This window comes from Dipodomys merriami, unplaced genomic scaffold, assembly GCF_024711535.1.
Source record: "Dipodomys merriami isolate MVZ:Mamm:240054 unplaced genomic scaffold, mDipMer1.0.p SCAF_26, whole genome shotgun sequence".
NCBI classification, from domain to species: domain Eukaryota; kingdom Metazoa; phylum Chordata; class Mammalia; order Rodentia; family Heteromyidae; genus Dipodomys; species Dipodomys merriami.
In genome coordinates this window covers 7,198,679-7,221,192 of record NW_027204048.1, presented here as the reverse complement: position 1 = coordinate 7,221,192, position 22,514 = coordinate 7,198,679, and the positions used below count along the sequence as shown (strand labels likewise).

At 44.3% G+C, this 22,514-nt stretch overlaps 1 protein-coding gene and 1 pseudogene across 2 annotated transcripts; both read right to left on the bottom strand.

Annotated features, from left to right (window-relative positions):
* Window positions 1–1,592: 1,592 nt before the first annotated feature.
* Window positions 1,593–22,450, bottom strand: Psph (phosphoserine phosphatase). 2 transcript variants are annotated; one of them, XM_070035631.1, is made up of 7 exons: window positions 22,221–22,450; window positions 10,231–10,355; window positions 6,976–7,134; window positions 4,990–5,124; window positions 4,298–4,443; window positions 2,870–3,018; window positions 1,593–2,073 (listed from the first exon to the last, which is right to left on the bottom strand). In XM_070035631.1, exons 3-7 carry the CDS (start codon window positions 7,113–7,115, stop codon window positions 1,966–1,968), a joined length of 678 nt encoding a protein of 225 aa, XP_069891732.1. In that variant the 5' UTR covers window positions 7,116–7,134; window positions 10,231–10,355; window positions 22,221–22,450; the 3' UTR covers window positions 1,593–1,965. The 2 variants fall into 2 exon arrangements, with proteins under 2 accessions (XP_069891732.1, XP_069891731.1); XM_070035630.1 differs by lacking the exon at window positions 22,221–22,450 and adding an exon at window positions 16,811–17,051.
* Window positions 6,333–6,872, bottom strand: LOC138836930 (small ubiquitin-related modifier 2 pseudogene; annotated as a pseudogene).
* Window positions 22,451–22,514: the final 64 nt, after the last annotated feature.

The window sequence follows — 22,514 nt, the reverse complement described above, 5'->3', positions numbered from 1 at the left end:
CAGCGCCCAGGCCCCATGACCAGACCCAAAAAAAAAAAAAAAAATGAAATGGACTACCCATGCAATTAGAAATTCTTTCCTAATGTTTTAGGAAAAACATTGATCTTTGTTAATTTTTCAGAAACCTATTTTATTTTGTTGTCTTATTTTTATTACCTATCTTTTAAACCTTAAGCTTTAGAGAAATTGATATTTCTCAAGAAAACGAGATGTTTGTTTTTTTGAACATCTCTGTTAAACATTAGGTCTATATACACCTCCTTTTTTTTTTTTTTTGCCAGTTGTGGGGCCTGAACTCTGGACCTGGGCACTGTCCCTCAGCTCTTCAGCTCAAGGCTAGTGCTCTACCACTTGAGCCACAGTGCCACTTCTGGCTTTTTCTGCTTATGTGGTGCTGAGGAATCGAACCCAGAGTCTCATACATGCAAGGCAAGCACTCTACCACTGAGCCACCTTCCCAGCCCATACACCTCCTTTATTTAAATATAATTTTATTGTGATGAAAGTGTACAAAGCCAAACACCAACATAATCCTATTCAGGAGATTGAGATCTGAGGATCATAGTTTGAAGCCAGCCTGGGCAGGAAAGTCCCTGAGACTCTTAACCTCCAATAAACTACAAAAACAGGTGAAAGTAGAGCAAAAAGAAGCCCAAGAACTGTGCCCAGGCCCTGAGTTTTAAGCCCCAGGACCAGCATTAAAAAAAAAAAGTCTTGTATGGGTTGGGTGTACAACTTAGTTGACTCCTCAATGAGCGAGAACATCAGTACTGCATTTGAGACCTTGTCTCAGACAAAAAGGAAAGAGAAAACAATGTAGGAAGGGTTTACCATTTCATAAGTCAGGTATTGAGTACATTTCTTTTTGGACAATGCCACTCCTTCCTTAACTTTCCCATTTCCCCCGCCCTATCCCTGCTCATAGGTTGCGTAGATGATTTTCCACAGTGTCTACCGAGTACCAGGACTGCATTGTTCATCCTTCCTCCCTCCATTTCTGCCCCCTGTCCCCACTTTGCCTCTTCCTAAAAAGACAAAAGAAAAATACAAGCAAAAACAAACACCAACAACAACAACAATAACACAAAAACCTTTTATAAGACTAGAAGTTTGGGGGTTTTTTTTGAGTTGTGGGGCTTGAACTCTGGGCCTGGGTGCTGTCCCTCAGCTTTTCAGCTTAAGGCAAGTGCTCTACCACTTGAGCCAAAGCACCACTTCCTGTTTTCTAGTGGTTTATTGGAGATAAGAGTCTCAGATTTTCCTGCCCAGACTGGCTTTGAACAGCGATCCTCAGATCTCAGCCTTCTGAGTAGCTAGGGTGTGAGCCACCGGTACCCGGCAAGACCAGAACTTTTCAATCTCCACTGGTTTTTGCTTAAAATCTTGCTAACATTCCATATGTAATGAATTCTACAAGGCAAAAGAAGAATCTGTACCCCATGTCAGTGGCAGTGCTGCATGCAGAGGGCTAAGGGCATAACACTGTGCTGTCTATACACAGAAAAATCTCCCTCCTTCACTAGAGTGGTCTCTACTTGGCACTCCCAATGTTGAAATACATACACAGCAGAGTGGAAAACTGCACAAATCTCTTCTAATCAATAAGCTTTTATTTAGATATTCAAGAGCAAACCAATATTCACTTAAGGTTGCTGGGTCCATATTTTCAAGCGTGAAGATGTTTACTATATACTTGTAAAAGATTCAGGTAAAATACAGCTAGGAAAATAGACATGAAAAATTCAATTATAAAACTCTTGGTAATTAATGGTTATAACAGTACTAGAACTAGTTGTTTTTTCTTTAAGTGATTTAGGAACCCTAATTACAGTTTACTTGAATATATAGATAATCAGTATCAACTTTATATAAAAAGTTGTCATAAGCAATTGTAAGAAAACAGTATCACCCATGTAGCTTTCAAAGATCGATCTGACTTTGTTATGAGCTATATAGAAATTGACATTACTCTTCCAGTTCTCCCAGAAGCTCCACAAAATCAGTGATGTACCATCTGGCACGCTCCTTTACTTGCTGCCTGATCACATTTCCTCCAAATCCAATGAAAGCATCCTAAGAAGGAAAAGAACAAGAGATAATCTTTAAATGACAGCAGCCCATGGTTATATATCCATATTACAAAATATACATAGATGTATAGGTGCATGTGTGTGTGTGTGTGTATATATATAACTATTATAAATGCATAAGCTATGTTATTTATAATATATGTGTATAAAACATATATATGCATATATGTATATATATATATATATATATATATATATATATATTTCATTTTCTGTGTGAATCCTAGGGCTTGAACTCAGGCTTGGTCACTGTTCTTTAGCTTGTGTGCTCAAGGTGAGTACTCTACCACTTGAGCCACAGCTCTACTTCCAGTTTTTGAGTGGTTTATTAGAGATAAGAGTCTCATGGGGACTTTTCTGCCTCGGCTGGCTTCAAACCATGATCCTCAGATCTCAGCCTCCTGAGTAGCTAGGATTACAGGCATGAGCCATCACTGCCCAGCTGAAAAGTGGAATCTTTAGTTCTCATTTCCTCTGTAGTCTGCAGGAAATGTTTATTACATTTTCCCCCATCTCTCCCCATTTTATCCTGTTATACTAAAATAAATCCTTGTTACTACTTGCAAAAAAATAAAACTTAAGAAAGTTTTAGTTCCTTATTTGTAAATTTCTTCATCTAGTAAGAGCTCACACAAAACTGACATAATGAGAATGAATTTGTTTTGTGTTTTTATAATAATACTTTTTGTTTAATCCGTCTCATAAACCTTAGGTAGTACCAAACCATCTAAACAAAATTACAACCTGAAAAAAAAAAAATTAGTGCCCTTAATACATACAGCAGGAGGGCAGGCTTCCATGTCTGTAGCTCCATCTCCAATCATGACTATTTTCTTAAAATGAAATTTTTCCTTTAGAAATTTAATAACTTTTCCTTTCCCACCAGACTCGGCTGTTGGCTGTGTCTCATCAAAACCTGCATATTCACCTGAAAAACATTCAAAACAGTGTTGCCTATCCATCAAGTCTAAAGCTAAGGGCCCCTTCCCTTAAATGTCACTGGGAAGCCTAAAAATGGCCTCAGCAGTCACAGGACCTAAGGTGACAACCAGCCTTAGAGGTGGCTCTATTAGGTCAGAAACATTTGAGTGAATTCTACCCTCTCCCTCCAATGTAATAATTCTAAACCATGTTGAAGTGTCAGAACATCAATAAAGAAATATATCAGCGGGGTGCTGGTGGCTCAAGCCTGTAATCCTGCGATCTGAGGATCACGGTTCAAAGCCAGCCCAGGTAGGGAAGTCTGTGAAACTCTTATCTCCAATAAACTACCAGAAAACTGGAAGTGGAGCTGTAGCTCAAGTGGTACAGTGCTAGCCTTGAAGAGCTGAGGGACAGCACTCAGGCCCAGAGTTCAAGCCCCATGACCAATTTTAAAAAAAAAGAAAGAAAAGAAATACCATGTGAACATCAAGTTCCACCTACGAGGCAATTCCAACTTATTCTCAATTATTTCTATTCTTACAGAAATTAACTCTCATTCTCTTATTTTTTCCAATGACCTATCTCTATCGATAGACTCCACAAAAATGTTTTATTGACACATTTAAATACTACTTGGTTTTAAGAATATCAGCCACCCCCTGACATAACTGGAGAACTTTAGGTGACGTGAATACAGTTGTGACTCCAAGGGTGTCCGGAGGCCAGAGGCAAATCAAATGTAGCTGTAACTCACGAGGCCCATAATCAAAATTCTCCCTGGGACTCAGGGGAGAATTTATGAGAACTCACACAAAAATAAAATATAACATGTACCAAATCACTCAGATCACCTAGAGTTAATGTTTTACAAAATGCAGGATTATATGCCCAGTGAAGACAAGATGGATTCCAAAGCCAGGGTGCCAAAAAAGAGAAGATCCAGTCTACAGAACAATCCAATATTTAACTCTCATGCACTCTGCTTATGCTGCACTCCAACAGATGCCGCCTGGAACTTGAATAACAGAACTGATTTTTTATTTGTTTTGTTTTGTTTTTGCTGGTCGTGGGGGTCTGAACTCTGGGCTTGGGCACTGTCCCTCAGCTCTTCAGCTCAAGGCGAGCGCTCTACCACTGGAGCCACAGCGCCACTTCCGGCTTTCTCTGTGTATGTGGTGCTGAGGAATCGAACCCAGGGCCTCATGCTTGCAAGGCAAGCGCTCTACCACTGAGCCACCTTCCCAGCCCAGAACTGATTTTTTAAAAAGCCGCTGAAACCTCACCATTGAAGTAAAACTTCAGCCTGTTGGCAAATACATTGGCTGCTGGGATGTTGAGCTTCGAGGCAACGTGCTCCACGATGCTCCTAAAGCCACCGGAGATCAGGAAAACCTGAACGTGGCGCTCCTGCAGACGGCTCACCAGCTCCCTGCAAAAGTACAATTGGATTGACAAAAGAGAAAAAAATAGGAAAAAGAAATAATATACTTTTTATCCTGAATGTATCTGGAGGAGCTATATCTGGCATGGTAGATCTCCTAGGAAGTTAACATTTTCTATGTTTTTCTTTTGTTGTTTTCTTGGGGAGCTCACTATGTAGTCTTGGCTGGCCTCAAACTCTTGGATCCTCCTGCCACAGCCTCCAAGCCGTTGCGCAGCAACCACATTCAGCTTTACATTTTTTTTCTAAATGCACTTAGAAATTAATGTATAGGGCTTTGTTTTAGAAAAACATTCCACAACTCTATTCTGCCCATGGGCACAACAAAATAGATGAAAAATAAGCAGAGGAATGTGTAAGCTCTCCCTGAGGAGAGAGGGAAGGCAGACATGGGGCAGGACCAGACAAGGCCTTATATAAGTGTCAAAACAACCATGCAGAGGAAAGTTCCACAGTAAGAGACTCCAAGAAGGAGGAGTGCCCCCCAAACCCTACTGCAGAGTGGGGTCAGCCCAGGACCTAGGCTACTCTTACCGTATGCCAGGGGTCAGGTGTGGAGGGTGCTCAGCTAGGAGCCTTTGTACCTGCTCTCTGGAGGGCTGGATCAGCGCCAAGCGCTCAGTGAGTGCAGCTTTGAAAGGTACTGCCCCTCCCATGGCTCTCCGTGTCCTAGGAAGAAGACCAACAAGGTTGAAGCCATCCTGTGCCTCACAAAATCCACTGTGAGAGAGGGGCTGCCACAGGGCCCCTCCACTACATGCCATGTTGCTATGGGAGCAAGGCCAAGGAAGGTTTACTTGATAACCACAGGCCATGTGCTTTGTACTCACAAACACACACTCAGGTATCTGAGAAACCACACGTCCTATCCAAACCCTCTTGGAGACATGCACTTTCATAAACCAAGGAAGAAGCCAAAGGCTGGCCATTCAAGCATAGAATGAACAGGCCTTACCACAGGGAAACACCTGCTATGGAATGGAAAGCAGGTCTAATGCAGGATCCACTAAGAGACGCTGAACCAGAACTAGCTTTCTAATCAACCCTTGCAACGAAGAACAACAAGCTATATATCCTAGAGGTCCCAGGCAGTCTTCTTTATAGTTATGGTCATCTTCCCAACCACGCTGAGCATACCCTATCTACATTTTCTTGACAGAGGTAACTGGTTTGGGGTTGTTTTATTTCCAAGATATTTGTCACTAATATTAATATAAATGGATGAATGGACAAGGCACACTACCAAATTTAGCTAAAGCTTTTTCTTAGTACTTGTCTGAAACTAAAATCCAGAGATTATGTCTCTGGCCTACCACTTCATCCAAATCAATCTTTTTTTTAAAAAAACAAGAAGTTTATTTAAACAACAAGATGCTTGACTTGAAGGAAAAACTATCTAGGATTCTTTTTTTTTTTTTTAAGACTAATTTACCCCTACTTAAAGACAGATTGCCCTACATGTAACAGCTTCGCACAAAAAAGTTATAAAATTGGGCTGGGAAGGTGGCTCAGTGGTAGAGCACTTGCCTTGCATGCATGAGGCCCTGGGTTCGATTCCTTAGCACCACATAAGCAAAAAGAAAAAAGCCGGAAGTGGTGCTGTGGCTCAAGTGGTAGAATGCTAGCCTTGAAGTGAAGAGCTGGGGGACAGTGCCCAGGCCCAGAGTTCAAGCCCCGCGACCGGACCAAAAAAAAAAAAAAGTTATAAAATTGTCCTTTGTTTTACAATGATAAATGAAAATATTAAAATTCTCCAATCAAACCAGATATGCAAGAATTTTTGTTGTTTTTTTTTCTTTTTTCTTTTGTTAAAACATTGAGAACAAAATAACTTACTGAAATATAAAGATAAAAGCTGAAAAAGCATGCCACAGATGGAGAAGGGGAATATTATCACAGGACCAGTATTTTTCCCCATCCCATCTCCATTTGATGTCTATCAAAATATACCATTGGCCATTTAGTTTAAAAGGAAAAAAAGAAAAGAAAAGCAATATGCTTGTGCACATACACCAGTTACTTTATGTAGTAGTCAGGATGTGGTGGAACCAAATTGCAGTTTTCTAATTAAGAATGTATTCTTGGTCTATAAGAACAAAGTTCTGGAGCAAAGTAGCAGGTTCCCTTTTTTAATAGACACCTCCTGTCTGCTGCTGGAACACATCAATTGTATCTTCATCCTCCATTTCCAACTGTGCAGGTGTGTCTGCTTCATTGATTGACTGCCCATCAAATCGGAATCTGATCTGCCTCATTGACAAACCCTGTTGTTCACAATAGGCTTTCATTAGTTTACTAAGTGGTGTATGCCTCTTAATCTTAAATTGCACCACAGAACCATCCTGCCCTGCTACCTTCAAATTAATATGATCGTTGTTCTCAGTCTTGACTCCTTCCTTGGGCTTTTCATTGGCCATCGCAAGTGCCGGAGCCTCCTTAGATGCCGCTTCACAAAAACCCAAATCAATCTTTTTTGAAACTTTTTCCCCATTTCATAAAGTGAATAAAGAGTATGCCTACATTTCAGACACAGCATCCTCAACTCCACAAAACTTGGCCAGTTCATCAATGCCTTCTTCTCTAATGACAGTGCTGTCGACATCGAAACACACGGCATCCGCAGAGCAGAAGAGCTTCCCCAGCTCTGAGCGGGAGACCATCCTGGGAAGAACCTCCTTCCTGAAAGAGAAAGAGATAAACACACTTAAAGAAACACATAATCATCATTAAAAGGCCCATTGATTACTACAAAGCCAGTCTCCATTGACTGTGTTGAAGTCAATGTGGCCTGCACTTAGTACATTCTCATGAGCTTACTAGTTTCAAAAAACACAAAGGGCCAAAATGTCAGGCTCCTGCTGGGCATGGTGGGGAGTGCCTGTCATCGCAGCACCTGAGAGGCTAAGCCAAGAGCACTGATAGTTCAAGACTGGGCTACGCAAGAATTTGACCTGGAGGATCCTGGTTGGAAGGAGCCCAGGCAAAAACTCCAAGAGAGGGCTGGGAAGGTGGCTCGGTGGCTTACCTTGCAAGCATGAGGCCCTGGGTTCCATTCCTTAACACCACATAAGCAGAAAAAGCCAGAAGTGATGCTAGCTTTGAGCTGAAGAACTAGGGAACAGCACCCAGGCCCAGAGTTCAGGCCCCATGACCGACAAAAAAAAAAAAAAAAAAAAAAGTCCAAGAGATTTCATCTCCAAAATAATCAACAAAAGCCAGGCTGAAGGCATGGCCCAAGTGGTAGAGAACTAGTCATAATTAAGCAAGCTAAGAAATAATGAGGCCCTGAGTTCAAACGCTAGTATCGGCAAAAAAAACAACAACAACAACTAAAACTTAGATCTCAAATGCAGAGTGCATAGATTAAGCAGAACTAAATAAAGCTAAAGCTAAAAACCTAAAGTGGAGGGCTGGGAAGGTGGCCCAGTGGTAGAGAGCTTGCCTTGCATGCCTGAGGCCCTGGGTTCGATTCCTCAGCACCACATAAGCAAAAAAGAAAAAAGCCGGAAGTGGCGCTGTGGCTCAAGTGGTAGAGCGCTAGCTAGCCTTGAGCTGAAGAGCTGAGGGACAGCGCCCAGGCCCAGAGTTCAGGCCCATGACTGGACAAAAAAAAAAAAAAAAAAAACCTAAGGTGGAGAACTGTGTGTGTGGCACAAGCCTGTAGTTGGATCCACAGTGAAAGAAAATCTGTTATTTCAGAGACTGGCAGTAACAGAGAGAAGGTTCCTACAGAGCCAGAGATGCAGCAACTCTACACCCTCCCTGTGGCTCTGCAACCATCCACATGGTCCATTAGCCAACAGGTAGTACAACTCTACCAAGCGTGAAGAGAAAGCAGGGACAGAAAGCCCAGTCAGAGAAGCTAAAATGAGAACTGTGGGATGGGCTAACAAACATTTCAAACATGTACGTAAGGTATACAATGACTAAGAATAGGCAGCGCTCCTTAGAATGACTGACAGGTACCCAAAGCCTGACCTGGAGCATGCAGTGGCTCACACCTGCAAACCCAGATCATGGCTTGAGGCTAGCATGGGTAAAGTTAGTGAGATCCCATCTCAACACACAAGCTGGACATCATGATAATCTCAGCTACATACATGTGAGGTCCTAAGTAGGAGAATCATGGTCCAGGCCAGCCCCAGACAAAAAAAAAATTGACACCCTTGGGGCTGGGAAGGTAGCTCAGTGGTAGAATGCTTGCCTCGCATGCATGAGGCCCTGGGTTTGATTCCTCAGCACCACATAAACAGAAAAGGCTGGAAGTGGTGCTATCCTTGAGCTGAAGAGCTGAGGGACAGCACGCAGGCCCAGAGTTCAGGCCCCACAACCAACCCACAAAACAAAAAACTGAAAGTGGCACTGTGGCTCAAGTGGTAGAGAGCTAGCCTTGAGCACAAAGAGGCTCAGGGACAGTGCCCAGGCCCTGAGTTCAAGCCCCACAACCAACAACAACAATAACAAAAATCAGCTTTAAATACAAAAGGGAATGTGTATTTCCTCAAATGAAGTACTGGTTTCTGAATAGTAGTCCTCACTTAGAACTTAGAATTGTGAACACTTGGATCTGCTAAGACAGATAAAGCAGGATGTTTGAGACGCCTTACATGGAATTCCTTTGACAGGCTGTTCTTCCTCCATACCCTGCGTAGAAGACAAAAGTGAACTATACAACCTCAGGCCTCCCTCTGCCCTGCTGGTTGACAGGCTTTTACTCCCTTCCTGCCTGAAAGACCAACAAAGCAAACATGGTCTCTGCTTCCTGCAGCTCTTCCCAACTCTGCTTCCCTGTTCTCTCCCTGGCCCACCAGGAACTCACAATTCTTGGATCTGCAGCAATCTCATACCTATGGGGGAAATCTGCCAGAGTAGTTTGGTTGCTTCAGAGTAAATTGTGTACATTAGAATTTCACACAAAGAAAAAAATCATTGCTGGGAATGGACTCTGGATCCTTCACACCTGGCACTCAGGAGAAGGGAAGGGGATGGCACTAGGTAGAAGCAATTCTGATGAAAAGATTGGACTGAGACACAGGCCCAGGCCCAATCACTGACTTCTGTGGCTCAGACTGGGACTTAAATCTAGCTGACCCCAAGCTAGTCTAACAGATTTAAAGAAAAAAAAATTGTTGGTAAGCCCTTCTCATCCCTAGTTCAAAGTACAAAAGAAGGTTTTCCTTTCAGACCAGTCTTAAGAAGGCTTGTTCTAGATAAAAGGGAAAAATCTTGCTCAAACCAACTCTTGCAACTTTAGTTTAGGACTGACCTCTTGCCTTTTTATGCAAGAACAGTGAAGCAAGCATGGTAGTAAAGCACCTCTGGCAGAAGAACGTTCACAGGGCTCTCTAAAGGACCCCTCACGGTTTACAAAAGGCTTGAGAGGCTGCTGAATCAGAGGAGTCCAAGGGCCTCTGGTAAGTGAGGCCACGTCCCTGCCAACGCACCATGAGAATACTGTTGGTTTTTTTTCTTCTTTGATATGTATATTTCTGTTGATTTTGAGACAGGGTCTTGCTGCCCTCAAACTCAAGATCTTACTGCTTCAGCATTCCAAGTGCTATTTATGATTAAACTCATAGCTTATTTTATGACTAAATTACTGTTTATTTATTAAAGAAACAGCTATTCTTCTGGCATGCAGCATAGATTACAGCAGACATCTTTTGTAATTGATGTGAACTGCTGTCGGAGAGACAACAAGTAATAATCCAATGCATGAAGACATACAGGATCACCGCCATATGATCATCAAATGCATGAAGACACAGGACTCACCTTTCTCCAGTGCCAGTTCCTAGGAGACAATGCTCTTCTCTTTCTGTTACTCTGCTGAATAAAAATGTAGTCTAAAGTTCTGACCAGAAATTTCTTCAAGAAAGATCTACAGGTTCTGAAAAAGCCTAGAAAGAAGGAATAAAGAAATGAGCATCAAAGTCCAGATACATGGCAAGACAGAGGGAGACTGGCGGGCTGACCTCACTCTCCCCCCTGGTAAGAGTGTTATAAAAATGGTTCCACAGCTGGGTGCTGGTGGCTCACTCCTGTAATCCTAGCTACGGCAGGAGGCTGAGATCTGAGGATCACAGATTGAAGCCAGCCTGGACAGGAAAGTCTGTGAGACTCTTATGTCCAACGAACTACCCAAAAAAAGTCAGAAGTAGAGTTGGGACTCAAGTGGTAGAATGCTAGCCTTGAGTAAAAGAAGCTCAGAGAAAGCACCCAGGTCCCAAGCCCCAGGACCAACACATACACACAAATTTTTTTTAAGAGAAAGAACAAGGAAGGAAGGAAGGAAGGAAGGAAGGAAGGAAGGAAGGAAGGAAGGAAGGAAGGAAAGAAAGAAGGGGGGAGGGAAGGGAGGGAGGGAGGGAGGAAAGGGGGGAAGGAGGAAGGGAAGAAGAAAGGAAGGAGGAAGGGAAGAAGAAAGGAAGGAGGAAGGGAAGAAGAAAGGAAAGAGGAAGAGAAGAAGAAAGGAAGGAAAGCAGGCAGGCAGGCAATATTATTTTTTCTTTTCTCTTTTGTTGGTTGTGTGGCCTGAACTCTGGGCCTGGGCACTGTCCTTCAGCTCTTCAGCTCAAGGCTAGCGCTCTACCACTTGAGCCACAGTGCCACTTCCGGTTTTTCTGCTTATGTGGTGCTGAGGAATCAAACCCAGGACCCCATGCATGCAAGCTAAGCACTCTACCACTGAGCCCCCTTCCCAGCCCAAAAAGGAAGGAAGGCAGGAAAGAAAGAGGGAGGGAGGGAGGAAGGGAAAGGTTCCAGCACAGGTGTCTAGGACAGCTCCCTGAGGAAAAGCTGGCTTTTTCTTTCTGCAAACTCTGTAAAGAAGCAACACTTCCTTTCCTTTTCTCAGGCTTCCATTCTTCTGATGTTTCAAGCCTTAGCTTGTATAAGACCTGGAAGGGGGGGGGGAGAGAGGGGAGAGGGAGAGAGAGGGAAGAGGAGAGGGAGAGAAGGAAAGGAGAGAGAGAGAGAGAGAGAGAGAGAGAGAGAGAGAGAGAGAGAACATGGTCAAGAACCTTTGAGAGCCTTTGAAAGAAGAATTCTGCTGCCCAGTAGTATGGGAATGGAGACAGCTACTTTAAATTCTAATCTTGATCGTTAAAACTGTAAATGCAGAGCCAGGCCTGGTGGCACAGGTCTATAAACACAGCACTCATGGGGTTGAGCCAGGAGTTTAAGCCAGCTTGGGCTACATAACATGACCTTATTTATTTAAAAGTAGAAATAAAAAATTCAAGGGGCAAGAAAAAACATAAGGAGATTTTAAAAATGAAGAGAACTAGAACATTTTCTTACAGTAAAGGAAATAATTTACAAGATTCAAAACTATTCTTTATAGCCAGGAGTTGGTGATTCATGCCTATTAATACTAGCTACTCCGAAGGCTGAGGATCTGAGAACAAGGTTCAAAGCCAGCCCAGAACAAACCCAAGAGATTCTTATCTCCAATAAATTAGCAAAACACCAGAAGTGGAGGTGTGGCTCAAATAGTAGAGTGCCATTCTTAAACAAAAAAGCTAAGTGAGCCAGGGGCCAGTGGCTCGCATCTGTGATCCTAGCTACTCAGGAGGCTGAGATCTGAGAATTAAGGTTTGAAGCTAAGTCAGGCAGGAAAATCTGTGAGATTCTTTATCTTTAGTTAACCACCAGAAAACCAGAAGAGGCTCTGTGGCTCAAAGTGGAACACGCTAGCCTTGAGCACAAAAGCTCAGGGATAGCACCCAGGCCCTGAGTTCAAGCTCCATGACTGACAAAAAAAAAAAAAAAAAAGCTAAGTGAGAACAAGAAGCCCTGAGTTCAAGATCCAATACTGGCAACAAAAAAAAAGAAAGAAAGAAAGAAAGAAAAAAAAAGGTAAGGTCTTTACTAGGCGTGAGAATGTGGCTCAGTGGTAGAGCAATTGCCAAGCATGTGCAACGCCTAGGTCCAATTGCTAGCTCCTCAAAATGTGATTAATGTAATTAATTAAAGGGCCCACTGACTTGGAGCAGAGCTCCACTCTGCTTACACCCTCAAAGCGGGGTCACATGGGCTGAGGCTCTAGTGAAGGGTAAAGAGCACACCGTGTTTGCAAAGCCTTGCAAGTCTGCATTTATCTTCCCACGCGGCTGCGCACGGCTGACTTCTGTAGGCAGAAAAGACAGGACAGCTGCAGCCTAAGGAAGGCTGTGCCCAAAATGCTGTCCCCACAACAGACTTTTTTTTTTTTTCTTTTTTTTTTGTGCCCATTGTGGAGCCTGAATTCTGGGCCTGGGCACTGTCCCTCAGCTCTTCAGCTCAAGGTTAGCGCTCTACCACTTGAGCCACAGTGCCACTTCTGACTTTTTCTGCTTATGTGGTGCTGAGGAATCGAACCCAGGGCCTCATGCATGCAAGGCAAGCGCTCTACCACTGAGCCACCTTCCCAGCCTCTGTCCCCACAACAGAAAGGCAGGACACAGAAGAATTTTCCTCTGAGCTTTTTTAATAGCTTACTTTCTCCTTTAATACTTTTTACACCTGAAAAAAAAAAAAGTATTCTACTGTTTCCCTTCTAATCTGAAATTCATACACTGATTGCTTTGCTTTCAATTGGGCCTGAACTAAATAATGCAAAATGTATTTTGTTTCATCAACATGAAAATGACAGGACTGGCACCACTGTAACACTGAAATTCTACCCAGAGTGCAATGAAATGTAGAAACTTAAAATTATATGTATAGTTTTCGGGCTGGGAAGGTGGCTCAGTGGTGGAGTGCTTGCCTTGCAGGCTTGAGGCCCTGGGTTCAATTCCTCAGAACCACATAAATTAAAAAAAGCTGAAAGTGGTGCTATGGCACAAGTAGTAGAGCGCTAGCCTTGAGCTGACGAGCTGAGGGACAGTGCCCAGGCCCAGAGTTCAAGCCCTACGACCACAAAAAAAAAAAAAGTATAGTTTTCCCCTGACTTACATTAGAACACCAAGCATTAACTTGAATCACATAACCAAACACAAAAGCTAAAAGTACAGAACTTCTAAAAGTCGACTGCCTCTAAAATGCTCCACTTCCTCTCCCCTGACCCTTGATTTTGCACTGGATCTAGTGGCTCTCTCCTAGAAAACAGAACAAGGCGGAGGTGAGAGGGTGCCACTTGAGAGGTCAGACCAGACACAAACATGGGTAATGGTAACACCCAGACCGGCTCTAGGGCTCAGGAGCACAGGGGAAGGGGCCTTCTGTGTATTTCTGACACCCCCTGTGAATCAATAATTACAGAATCTAAAAAAGAAAACTAAAGTGGGGCTGGGAAGCGCCCAGGCCTAGAGTTCAAGTCATAGTACCAACAAAAAAAGAAAAAGAAAAGAAAAAAAGAAAACTGAAGGGTGAGGAAATGCAGTCATTATATTCATTGTATATTAGGTAAAAATTAAACTAGCCAGGTGCCGGTGCCTGTAATCCTAGCTACTCAAGAGGCTGAGATTTGAGGATCATGGTTCAAAGCCAGCCTGGGCAGGAAAGTCTGTGAGACTCTGATCTCCAATTAACCACCAGAAAACAAGAAGCGGTGCTGTGGCTCAAGTGGTAGAGCACCCTCCTTGAGCTGAAGAGCTGAGGGACAGCGCCCAGACCCAGAGTTCAAACCCCACAATCGACCAAAAAGAAAAAATTAAACTAAGTAACTTTCAGGTAGGAATAGGAGGGAGTAATGGGGGAAACGATAGAAGGGGTGGCATTGATCAAGTTGCATCACATGCACAACCTGACATGAAATTATAACCATTTTGCACAATAATAATTTTTCAGAAGTGGTTTCCATCTTATTCCCACCCTCTGTGAAGAATATGTGTCAAGATTAGGGAGTCTTCCATCCAAGAGCCTTGGCCCCACAACCCTCCAGGAACTGAATCCTTCTAACAACCAGGGGAAGTATCCCCTCCCTATGGGAAGAGGCGGGTTAAGAGCAAGGCATGGTAGTAGATTGTGCCTAGAAAGTTCAGTTCTTAACAGAAGGCCAAGCTTCATGATTGCAACCTCTCAAGAGGCCCTCAACTAGAAACTACTTCCAGATTTTTTCTCCCAGTACTGGGGATTTGTACTCAGTGCACGCACTTGTTAGGCAGGTACTCTACCACTTCAGCCATGCCCCTGGCCCTGCTTCCAGATTTCTGCTGCACAGAAATTTAGTATGTTGTTGTTGTTTAGAAGTTGTTTTAAGCTGTATTTGCAATAAGTTGTTACACAGTTACAAATTACTAATACAACAACCTTAAGGTATGCAAGAGGTTCTTAAATGAGACACAAAAGACATAAAAAATAAAAATAGAAGGATTTCATATCAAAATTTATATTTTTCAAAAGGTAAAATTAAGAAAAGAAGGAAAGACAAGCTACAGAACAAGAGAAAATATCACAACACAGAGATCTGACCAAGGGCTTTAGCCACCATAAAAGGAATTTCTTTTATTTTTGTCGATTGTGAGGCTTGAACTCTGGGCTTGGGTACCATCCCTCAGCTCTTCAACTCAAGGCAAGTGTTCTACCGCTTAAGCCACAGCGTCACTTCTGGTTTTCGAATGGTTCATTGGAGGTAAGAGTCTCACAGACTTTCCTGCCCGGGCTGGCTTTGAACCATGATCCTCAGATCTCAGCCTCCTGAGTAGCTAGGATTACAGGCATGAGCCACAGGCACCTGGCTCATAAAAGGAATTTCTATAACTCATACAACTTGTCAAAAATAAGCAAAGGACTTGACTAGATATTCAAATAGGAATAAATACACTTTAAAAGACTGGTGCTGGGAGCTGTTGGCTTACACATGTAATCCTAGCTACTCAAGAGACTGAGATATGAGGATCGAGATTCAAAGCCAGTCCAGGTAGGAAAGTCCATGAGACTCTTATCTCCAATGAAACACTAGAAAACCAGAAGTGGTGCTGTGGTTCAAAGCCATAGAGCGCTAGCCTTGAGCTGAAGAGCTCAGGGACAGGGCCTAGGAGCTCAGAGACAGGGCCCAGGCCCTGAGTTCAAATCCTACAACCAAACAATTGGTGCTATCATGTATTGATGACGGTATGGGACAACAGAGGTTCATATACATTGCTGGTGAGAGTATAAAATGGTATCAACAGGGCTGAGAAGGTGGCTCAGTAGTAGAGTGCTTGCCTTGCATGCATGAGGCCCTGGGTTCGATTCCTCAGCACCACATAAGCAGAAAAAGCTGAAAGTGGCACTGTGGCTCAAGTGGTAGAGCACTAGCCTTGAGCTGAAGAGCTGAGGGACAGCGCCCAGGCACAGAGTTCAGGCCCCTGGACTTGCAAAAAAAAAGATATTAACACTCTGGGAAATGGTTTGGCCATTTCTTATGAAGTTACCATAAATCCAAGAAATGAAATCATACAACAGCTTTGTTTGTAATTGCCCACTGTAATATATATTGATAAACAAATTATAATATATCCCTACGCTGGAGTATTATTCAGTAATCAAAAGAAATGAATTGGCAATATATGCTATCTCATAGACATATATAAAAAAGTTTATAGTAACCCAGAGAAGCAAGACAGAAGAATACACACTGAATGGCTCCAAATACATGAAACTCTAGGAAATACAAATGCTATAGTAACAAAGTTCAAGTCTGGAAAGTTGGAATGTAGGCTTGGGAAGCCTGCTTGAAGACCAGCCCTGGGAAGCCATAAGACATGTCCCAACCTATGAAGCTGGGTCAGAACTCAGCATGCACTGAAAACCAGGTGCACTTTATGGCATTGCATTACATACAAATCAGTAAGTTATTAGGGTTGTGTGGAATTCTTTGAAATTTCCTGAAGCACTAACTACTTTATATTGAAAACCAAATTTGGATTGTATAATTTTCTTCCCCAACACACCAATGTCATTAAATGTGCAGATCAACTTTTACAAGCAAACCACATATAAAGGAATTATAGCAAACAACTCAATGAATGAATCATTTCATTCCAACCTGCAAAAGTATCCTTCTAACAACGAATCCTCTTCTTCCCTCCTCTTTGTGGGGGAATATTTCCGAAGCTCTAAATGGGGGAAATTTTCCCCATCTCGTGTGATTGCATCATTCATTCATGCTGTGTGGTAACGAGGGGAACTTTCCCCATATATGCTGAGCATTGCATCATTCATTCATGCTGTGAAATAAAGAAGTGAGACCCAGAACTTTCCCAAAGTAAACCGGTGCAGCACAGCCTGGAGACCCCAGGCGACGTCCACCTGCCGGACCAGAGGACCAGCCTGGCACCCGAGGCCCGGAGACCCCAGGAGGCGTCCAGCTGCCGGACCAGGGGACCAGCCTGGCACCAGAGGCCCGGAGACCCCAGGAAAACGCAGAACCGCGAAGCCCCGGACTCACCCCGCTGCACCGGCTCGGGGCCACCGCCTCCGGCCGCGGACACTTCCCGGCTCGGGGGCCCAAGGCCGGACCCGTCTGGACAAGGGACCCGAGGTGAGCAGCCTTCCCTGCGGAGCCTTGCACCTACACGGGTTCTGCGGACGAGTGGGCGGGCGAGGGCCGGCTCTGCGGGGCACTCGGCCGACTGCGGGTGCGGAGCCCGGCCCGCACAGCCGGGTAGGAAGGGAGCCCGGGCCTGCCCCGGCCTGCCCTCCTCCCCTCCCGCCCGCCCCTTCCCCCGCCCACCGCCCCGCCCCTCCTCCCCCACTCCAGGCTTCCGCCCGGACCCAGATCGCCCCCCCCACTTGGCCCCTCCCTATCTCCCGCCACACCTAGATGCCGCAAAGCCTCACCCCCGCAGCACCCGCCTCACATAGGAGGATCACAAGTGGCCCTCAGCCAGAGCGGCCTCTGCTGCTGTGCCCTGGGGCCAAGGTACCCGAGCCCAGAGAGAACCTCTGCTCTGGTTTTGCAATGGGTGCAGCTGCCTGGGAGCATTTTCTGAAATTCGCATTTGCCGTTATGCTCAAGCAGGAATGCGGCCCCCAAACTGCTACAAAAACCTGTCATCCCAGCTACTCAGGAGACAGATCTGAGGATGGCGGTTCGAAGCCAGACAGGGCAGGAAAGGAAAGGCCATGAAGACTCCTATCTCCAATGAGCCACCAGAAGACCAGAAGTAGGGCTGCGGCTGAAAGGGGCTCATGGACAGTGCCCAGGCCCCAACAATGCCCAAGCACCACGGCTGACAAAAAAGTTTGAAAATAAGATGTAGAACACCATAAGTGACAAGGACTCCTTATACTGCTTTTCCCTTCTCCTCTCTTCTTGACTTGACTTACACAACTATTTATGTTGAGTACAGCTGGGTGCTGACCCATACTTACTTTTGGTGGAAGCCGAAGCAATGAGTATCACCCTAAAAGACAATCCCAGGAAGCTGGTGGCTCTCTGAAGGCTGAGATCGGAGGATCATGTTCAGCCGTACAATTCCAATGAATTACATATAGCACTGTGATACACTGGAGTAAGTTTGCTGTACAAAATTAGCCAGGTGGTCAAATTTAGTGAAGAAAGCAAGAATAGAAGAGTGTATATGTAACTTTTTTAGTAAAGAAAAAGGTACAAGATAATATTGCCTTATGTTTGCATACAGTAGTTTTGGGAAGACACATGAAACATAAAATAGTTGTCTAAGCAATACTGGTAGGAACTGGATGAGTTATGTAGGTGTAGCAATATTTTCTACTGTAGCGTCTTTTATGCTATTTGTATTAAATAAAAAACTAAAACTAGCTGGGCACCAGTGGCTCACACCTGTAATCCTAGCTACTCAGGAGGCTGAGATCTGAGGATCACGGTTAAAAGCCAGCTCAGGCAGGGAAGTCCATGAGTCTCTTATCTCCAATAAACCACTAGAAAACTGGAAGTGGTGCTATGGTTCAAGCAGTAGAGCACTCGCCTTGAGCTGAAGCACACAAGGACAGCACCCAAGCCCCACGACCGACAAAAAAAAAAAAAAAACTAAAACTAAACAACATGTACCATAGAGGAAGAGCCCTATTACATATAATTATAAATCAAACTCAGCCAACACAGGCAAGTTGTATTATAACAACAATGCTGTATTAAAGGCCAGAACAATAAGCATCTTTGGGGTGAGGGGAGGTGGTCATGGGGCAAGAACTCTGGCCCTGAGCACTGTCTCTGAGCTCTGAGCTCTTCTGCTCAAGGCTAGTGCTCTACCACTTTGAGCTACAGCCCCACTATCTTTTTCTGGTAGTTAGTTGAAGATAAGTCTCATGGACTTCACTGCCCCAGCTGGCTATGAATAGCGATCCTCAGATCTCAGGCTCTTCAGTAGCTAGGATCACAGATGTGAGCCACTAGTGACTGGCTTTGAGCATCTCTGATTGCAATGACGACTACACTTAGAAGACAGAATCGGCATCATTTATTCTGAAATTGGAAGAAACTGTAAAACTACATTTTGCTCTGGTTTCATGCCTGTTCCACAGAAATGATATTAGTGTGCATGTAAAGAAGTTATAAGTTAATAGTTTTACCCAAGGTCACAGAACTGAGTGATCATTAAAAACCTAAAGCTTGCTTGCTCTCTTTCTCTTCCTTCCTTCCTTCCTTCTTTTTTTTTTTTTTGTCCAGTCGTGGGGCCTGAACTCTGGGCCCGGGCGCTGTCCCTCAGCTCTTCAGCTCAAGGCTAGCGCTCTACCACTTGAGCCACAGCACCACTTCCGGCTTTTTTTCTTTTTGCTTATGTGGTGCTGAGGAATAGAACCCAGGGCCTCAGGCATGCAAGGCAAGCGCTCTACCACTGAGCACCTTCCCAGCCCTTCTTTCCTTCTTTCTTGTGTTTTCCTAACACTTTCAGGACAGAGAGTCCATCATAAGCCAGGTGCTGGCACCAGTGACTCACGCCTGTATTCCTAGCTACTTAAGAGGGTCAGATTTGAGGAACATGGTTCAAAGTCAGCCAGGGCAGGAAACTCCCTGACACTTTTATCTCCAATAAACCACCAGAAAACCAGAAGTGGCACTGTGACTCAAGCTGTAGAATACTCGCTTTGAGCTGAAGAGTTGAGGGACAGCACCCAGGCCCAGAGTTCAAGACCCACAACCGACAAAAAAAAAAAAAAAAAAGTAAAGCTTGAGTCAGGCACTGGTGTCTCACACCTGTAACACTAGCTACTCAGGAGCAGAGAGAGGATCTTGGTTCAATACCAGCAAGGACAAAAAAAAAAAGTATGCAGAACTCCATCTCAACAACAAAAACTTAAGTTTTTTTCATTTATGTAGGTATAGGGTTTGAACTCAGGGCCTCCTCCTCCACTTAGCTTTTTCACTCAGCTGCTACTTGAGCCATATATCCACACTTGTGGCTTTTTTTCTGCTTAACTGAAGAATTTCATGCATTTGTCTTGAAAACTTGATTAGCAGATCTCAGGAGTCTCCTGAGTAATTAGAATTATAGGCATTAGCCACCAGCATCCAGCAAAAAAAAAAAAAAAAGCTGATTTTGACAAAGGTGCCAAGAATATACATCGCAGAAAGAAAAATCTTTTTTTTTCTTTTTGGTGCTAGTCCTGAGGCTTGAACTCAAGGCCTGGGTGCTGTCCTTAGGCCTCTTTTTTGCTGAAGGCTAGCACTTGATCATTTGAGCCACAGCTCCATTTCTGGCTGTTTTTTGGTAGGTGTTTTTTTGTTTGTTTGTTTTTGAGGTAAGTGTCATGGACTTTTCTGCCTAGGCTGGCTTGGACTGAGTAGCTAGGATTACAAGCATGAGTTACCAGTGCCTGCAAGGACTATCTTTTTTATTTATTTATTTATTTATTTATTTATTTGTAGGTCGTGGGGCTTGAACTCTGGGCCTGAGTGCTGTCCTTCAGCTCTTCAGCTCAAGGCAAGGGCTCTACCACTTGAGCTACAGTGCCACTTCCAGTTTTCTGGTGGTTTATTGGAGAGAAGAGTTTCACGGAATTTCCTGTCCGGGCTGGCTTTGAACCTCGATCCTCAGATCACAGCCTCCTGAGTAGCTAGGATTACAGGCGTGCACCACTGGTGGCCGGCTTAGGACCATCTTTTTAATGATGCTAATGGGGGGCTGGGAAGGTGGTTCAGTGATAGAGTGCTTGCCCTTGCATGCATGAAGCCCTGGGTTCGATTCCTCAACACCACATAAGCAGAAAAAAGCCGGAAGTGGTGCTGTGGCTCAAGTGGGTAGAGCACTAGCCGAGCTGAAGAGCTGAGGGACAGTGCCCAGGCCCAGAGTTCAGGCCCCATGCCCCATGGCCAACAAAAATAAATAATAATAATAAAAATGCTAGGATTGTTGGTTAGAAGTGTCAAACTAGAACCCTGTCATCAGTTACAAAATCAACTCAAATTTAAGACTTAAATTTAATCCTGTAATGAGTAAGGATTTTTTTAATAGGGCTCCAAAAGCATAAGAACAAAACCAGTAATGCAATAATATCAAACTAAAAAGCTTTTTCATTAGTTCTTTGGGTTTTCGCTGCCTTTTTTTTTTTTTTTTTTTTTTTTTGAGTTCCAAGGCTTGAGTTCAGTGTCTCTCACTCAGCTTTCAGCTTTCTTGCTCATGGCTGGCACTTGATCACTTGGACCATGACTCTAAGTCCAGTTTTTTGGTAGTTAACTGAAGATGTATTCTCTTGAGCTTTTCTGCATAGGCTGGCTTTGAACCAGGATCAAGATCTCAGACTCCTGAGTAGCTAGGATTACAAGTATGAATTACTGGAACCTGACTCCAGACTTCTTTTTTTTTTTAATTTTTTTATTGTGAAAATACTGTACAGAGGGGTTACAATTACATGGCCAAAATAATGAGTACATTTCTTATCAAGCATTGTAGCCTCCTGCTTTGTTTCCCCTTCCCATCCCTTCCCACCCTCCCCCTCTAGGCCCCCCCCCAGACTTCTTAACTAGCACACCAAACCACAAGAGGAATCTATTTCTGCAGATTTGTCTGTTGCTTCTCCCCCATTCACCTTTCTCTAGCAGGCCCTTACACCTTCTTTCGCGCATAAGCAGATGCCTGAAATTGCATGTTTTTTTGGTCTGTTCATTTGTTAATGTTTTTATCCCTATACATTTTTACCAGTCATTATAGTAAATCCAAATAGCACCAATCAATATCCACTAAATTATCTGAATCTTCTACTGGGCACTGTTATTTAAACTTATATAGGTGCTTTTATGGAACTCAAATCTACAAACCTACTTTAAGGCGTTATATACCAGCACATTCATTTCACCCTTAACAGCAAAATGACTTAAATGTCAGCCCAAGTTAGTGTCGTTCTTGCAGAGTATCACACACCATGCTAGGTGCCAGTGGATCACATCTATAGTCCTAGCTATTCAGAAGGGTGAGATCTGAGGACCAAAGCCAGCCCAGAAAAACAAATCCGGGTTTTGTATTGTTTTTGTCAGTCATGGGGCCTGAACTCTGGTCCTTGGGTGCTGTCCCTCAGCTCTTTAGCTCAACGCTGGTGCTCTACCACTTGAGCCATAGTGCCACTTCTGGCCTTTTTCTGCTTATGTGGTGCTGACAATCGAACCCAGAGCCTCATGCATCCAAGGCAAGCACTCTACCACTGAGCCACCTTCCCAGCCCCACCACATCGGAATTTTTATCTATAATTAACCAGGAAACTGGTGTGGCTCAAGTGGTGATGAACCCTCCTTGAGCAGAAAAGGCTAACCGAGCTTGCGGCCTTGACTTCCGGGTGGAAGTGCGGGATACTAAAAAGCAGTTGGGGTGGTTTTCGGGACGTTTTTGCGGTATTTCTCGGACACGATCTCACTACGTGGCCCAAGCAGGTTTCACACTCGCCTCTAGCTCCAGGAGGGCCGAGATGACGAGCATCCGCGCGGCGCCGGTCACTGGAAATTCCTGGACTTTTCCAAGGCTGGCCGTGGCCGCGCTCACCCAGGCTTGCGGGCTCACGTCTGCCCCGGGAAGGGCTCCGTGGATTCCCCTGCACCCCGAATACGCGGCTTGCGGCCCGGAGACGGGAGAGAGTAAGCCAGGGAAGAATCGGGGGCCGCCCTACCCCACCCCCCAAAAGACTTGGCTGTGCCCTGGGGCCAGAAACACCCGGCAAAGAGAAGCCCGCGCCATTCATGC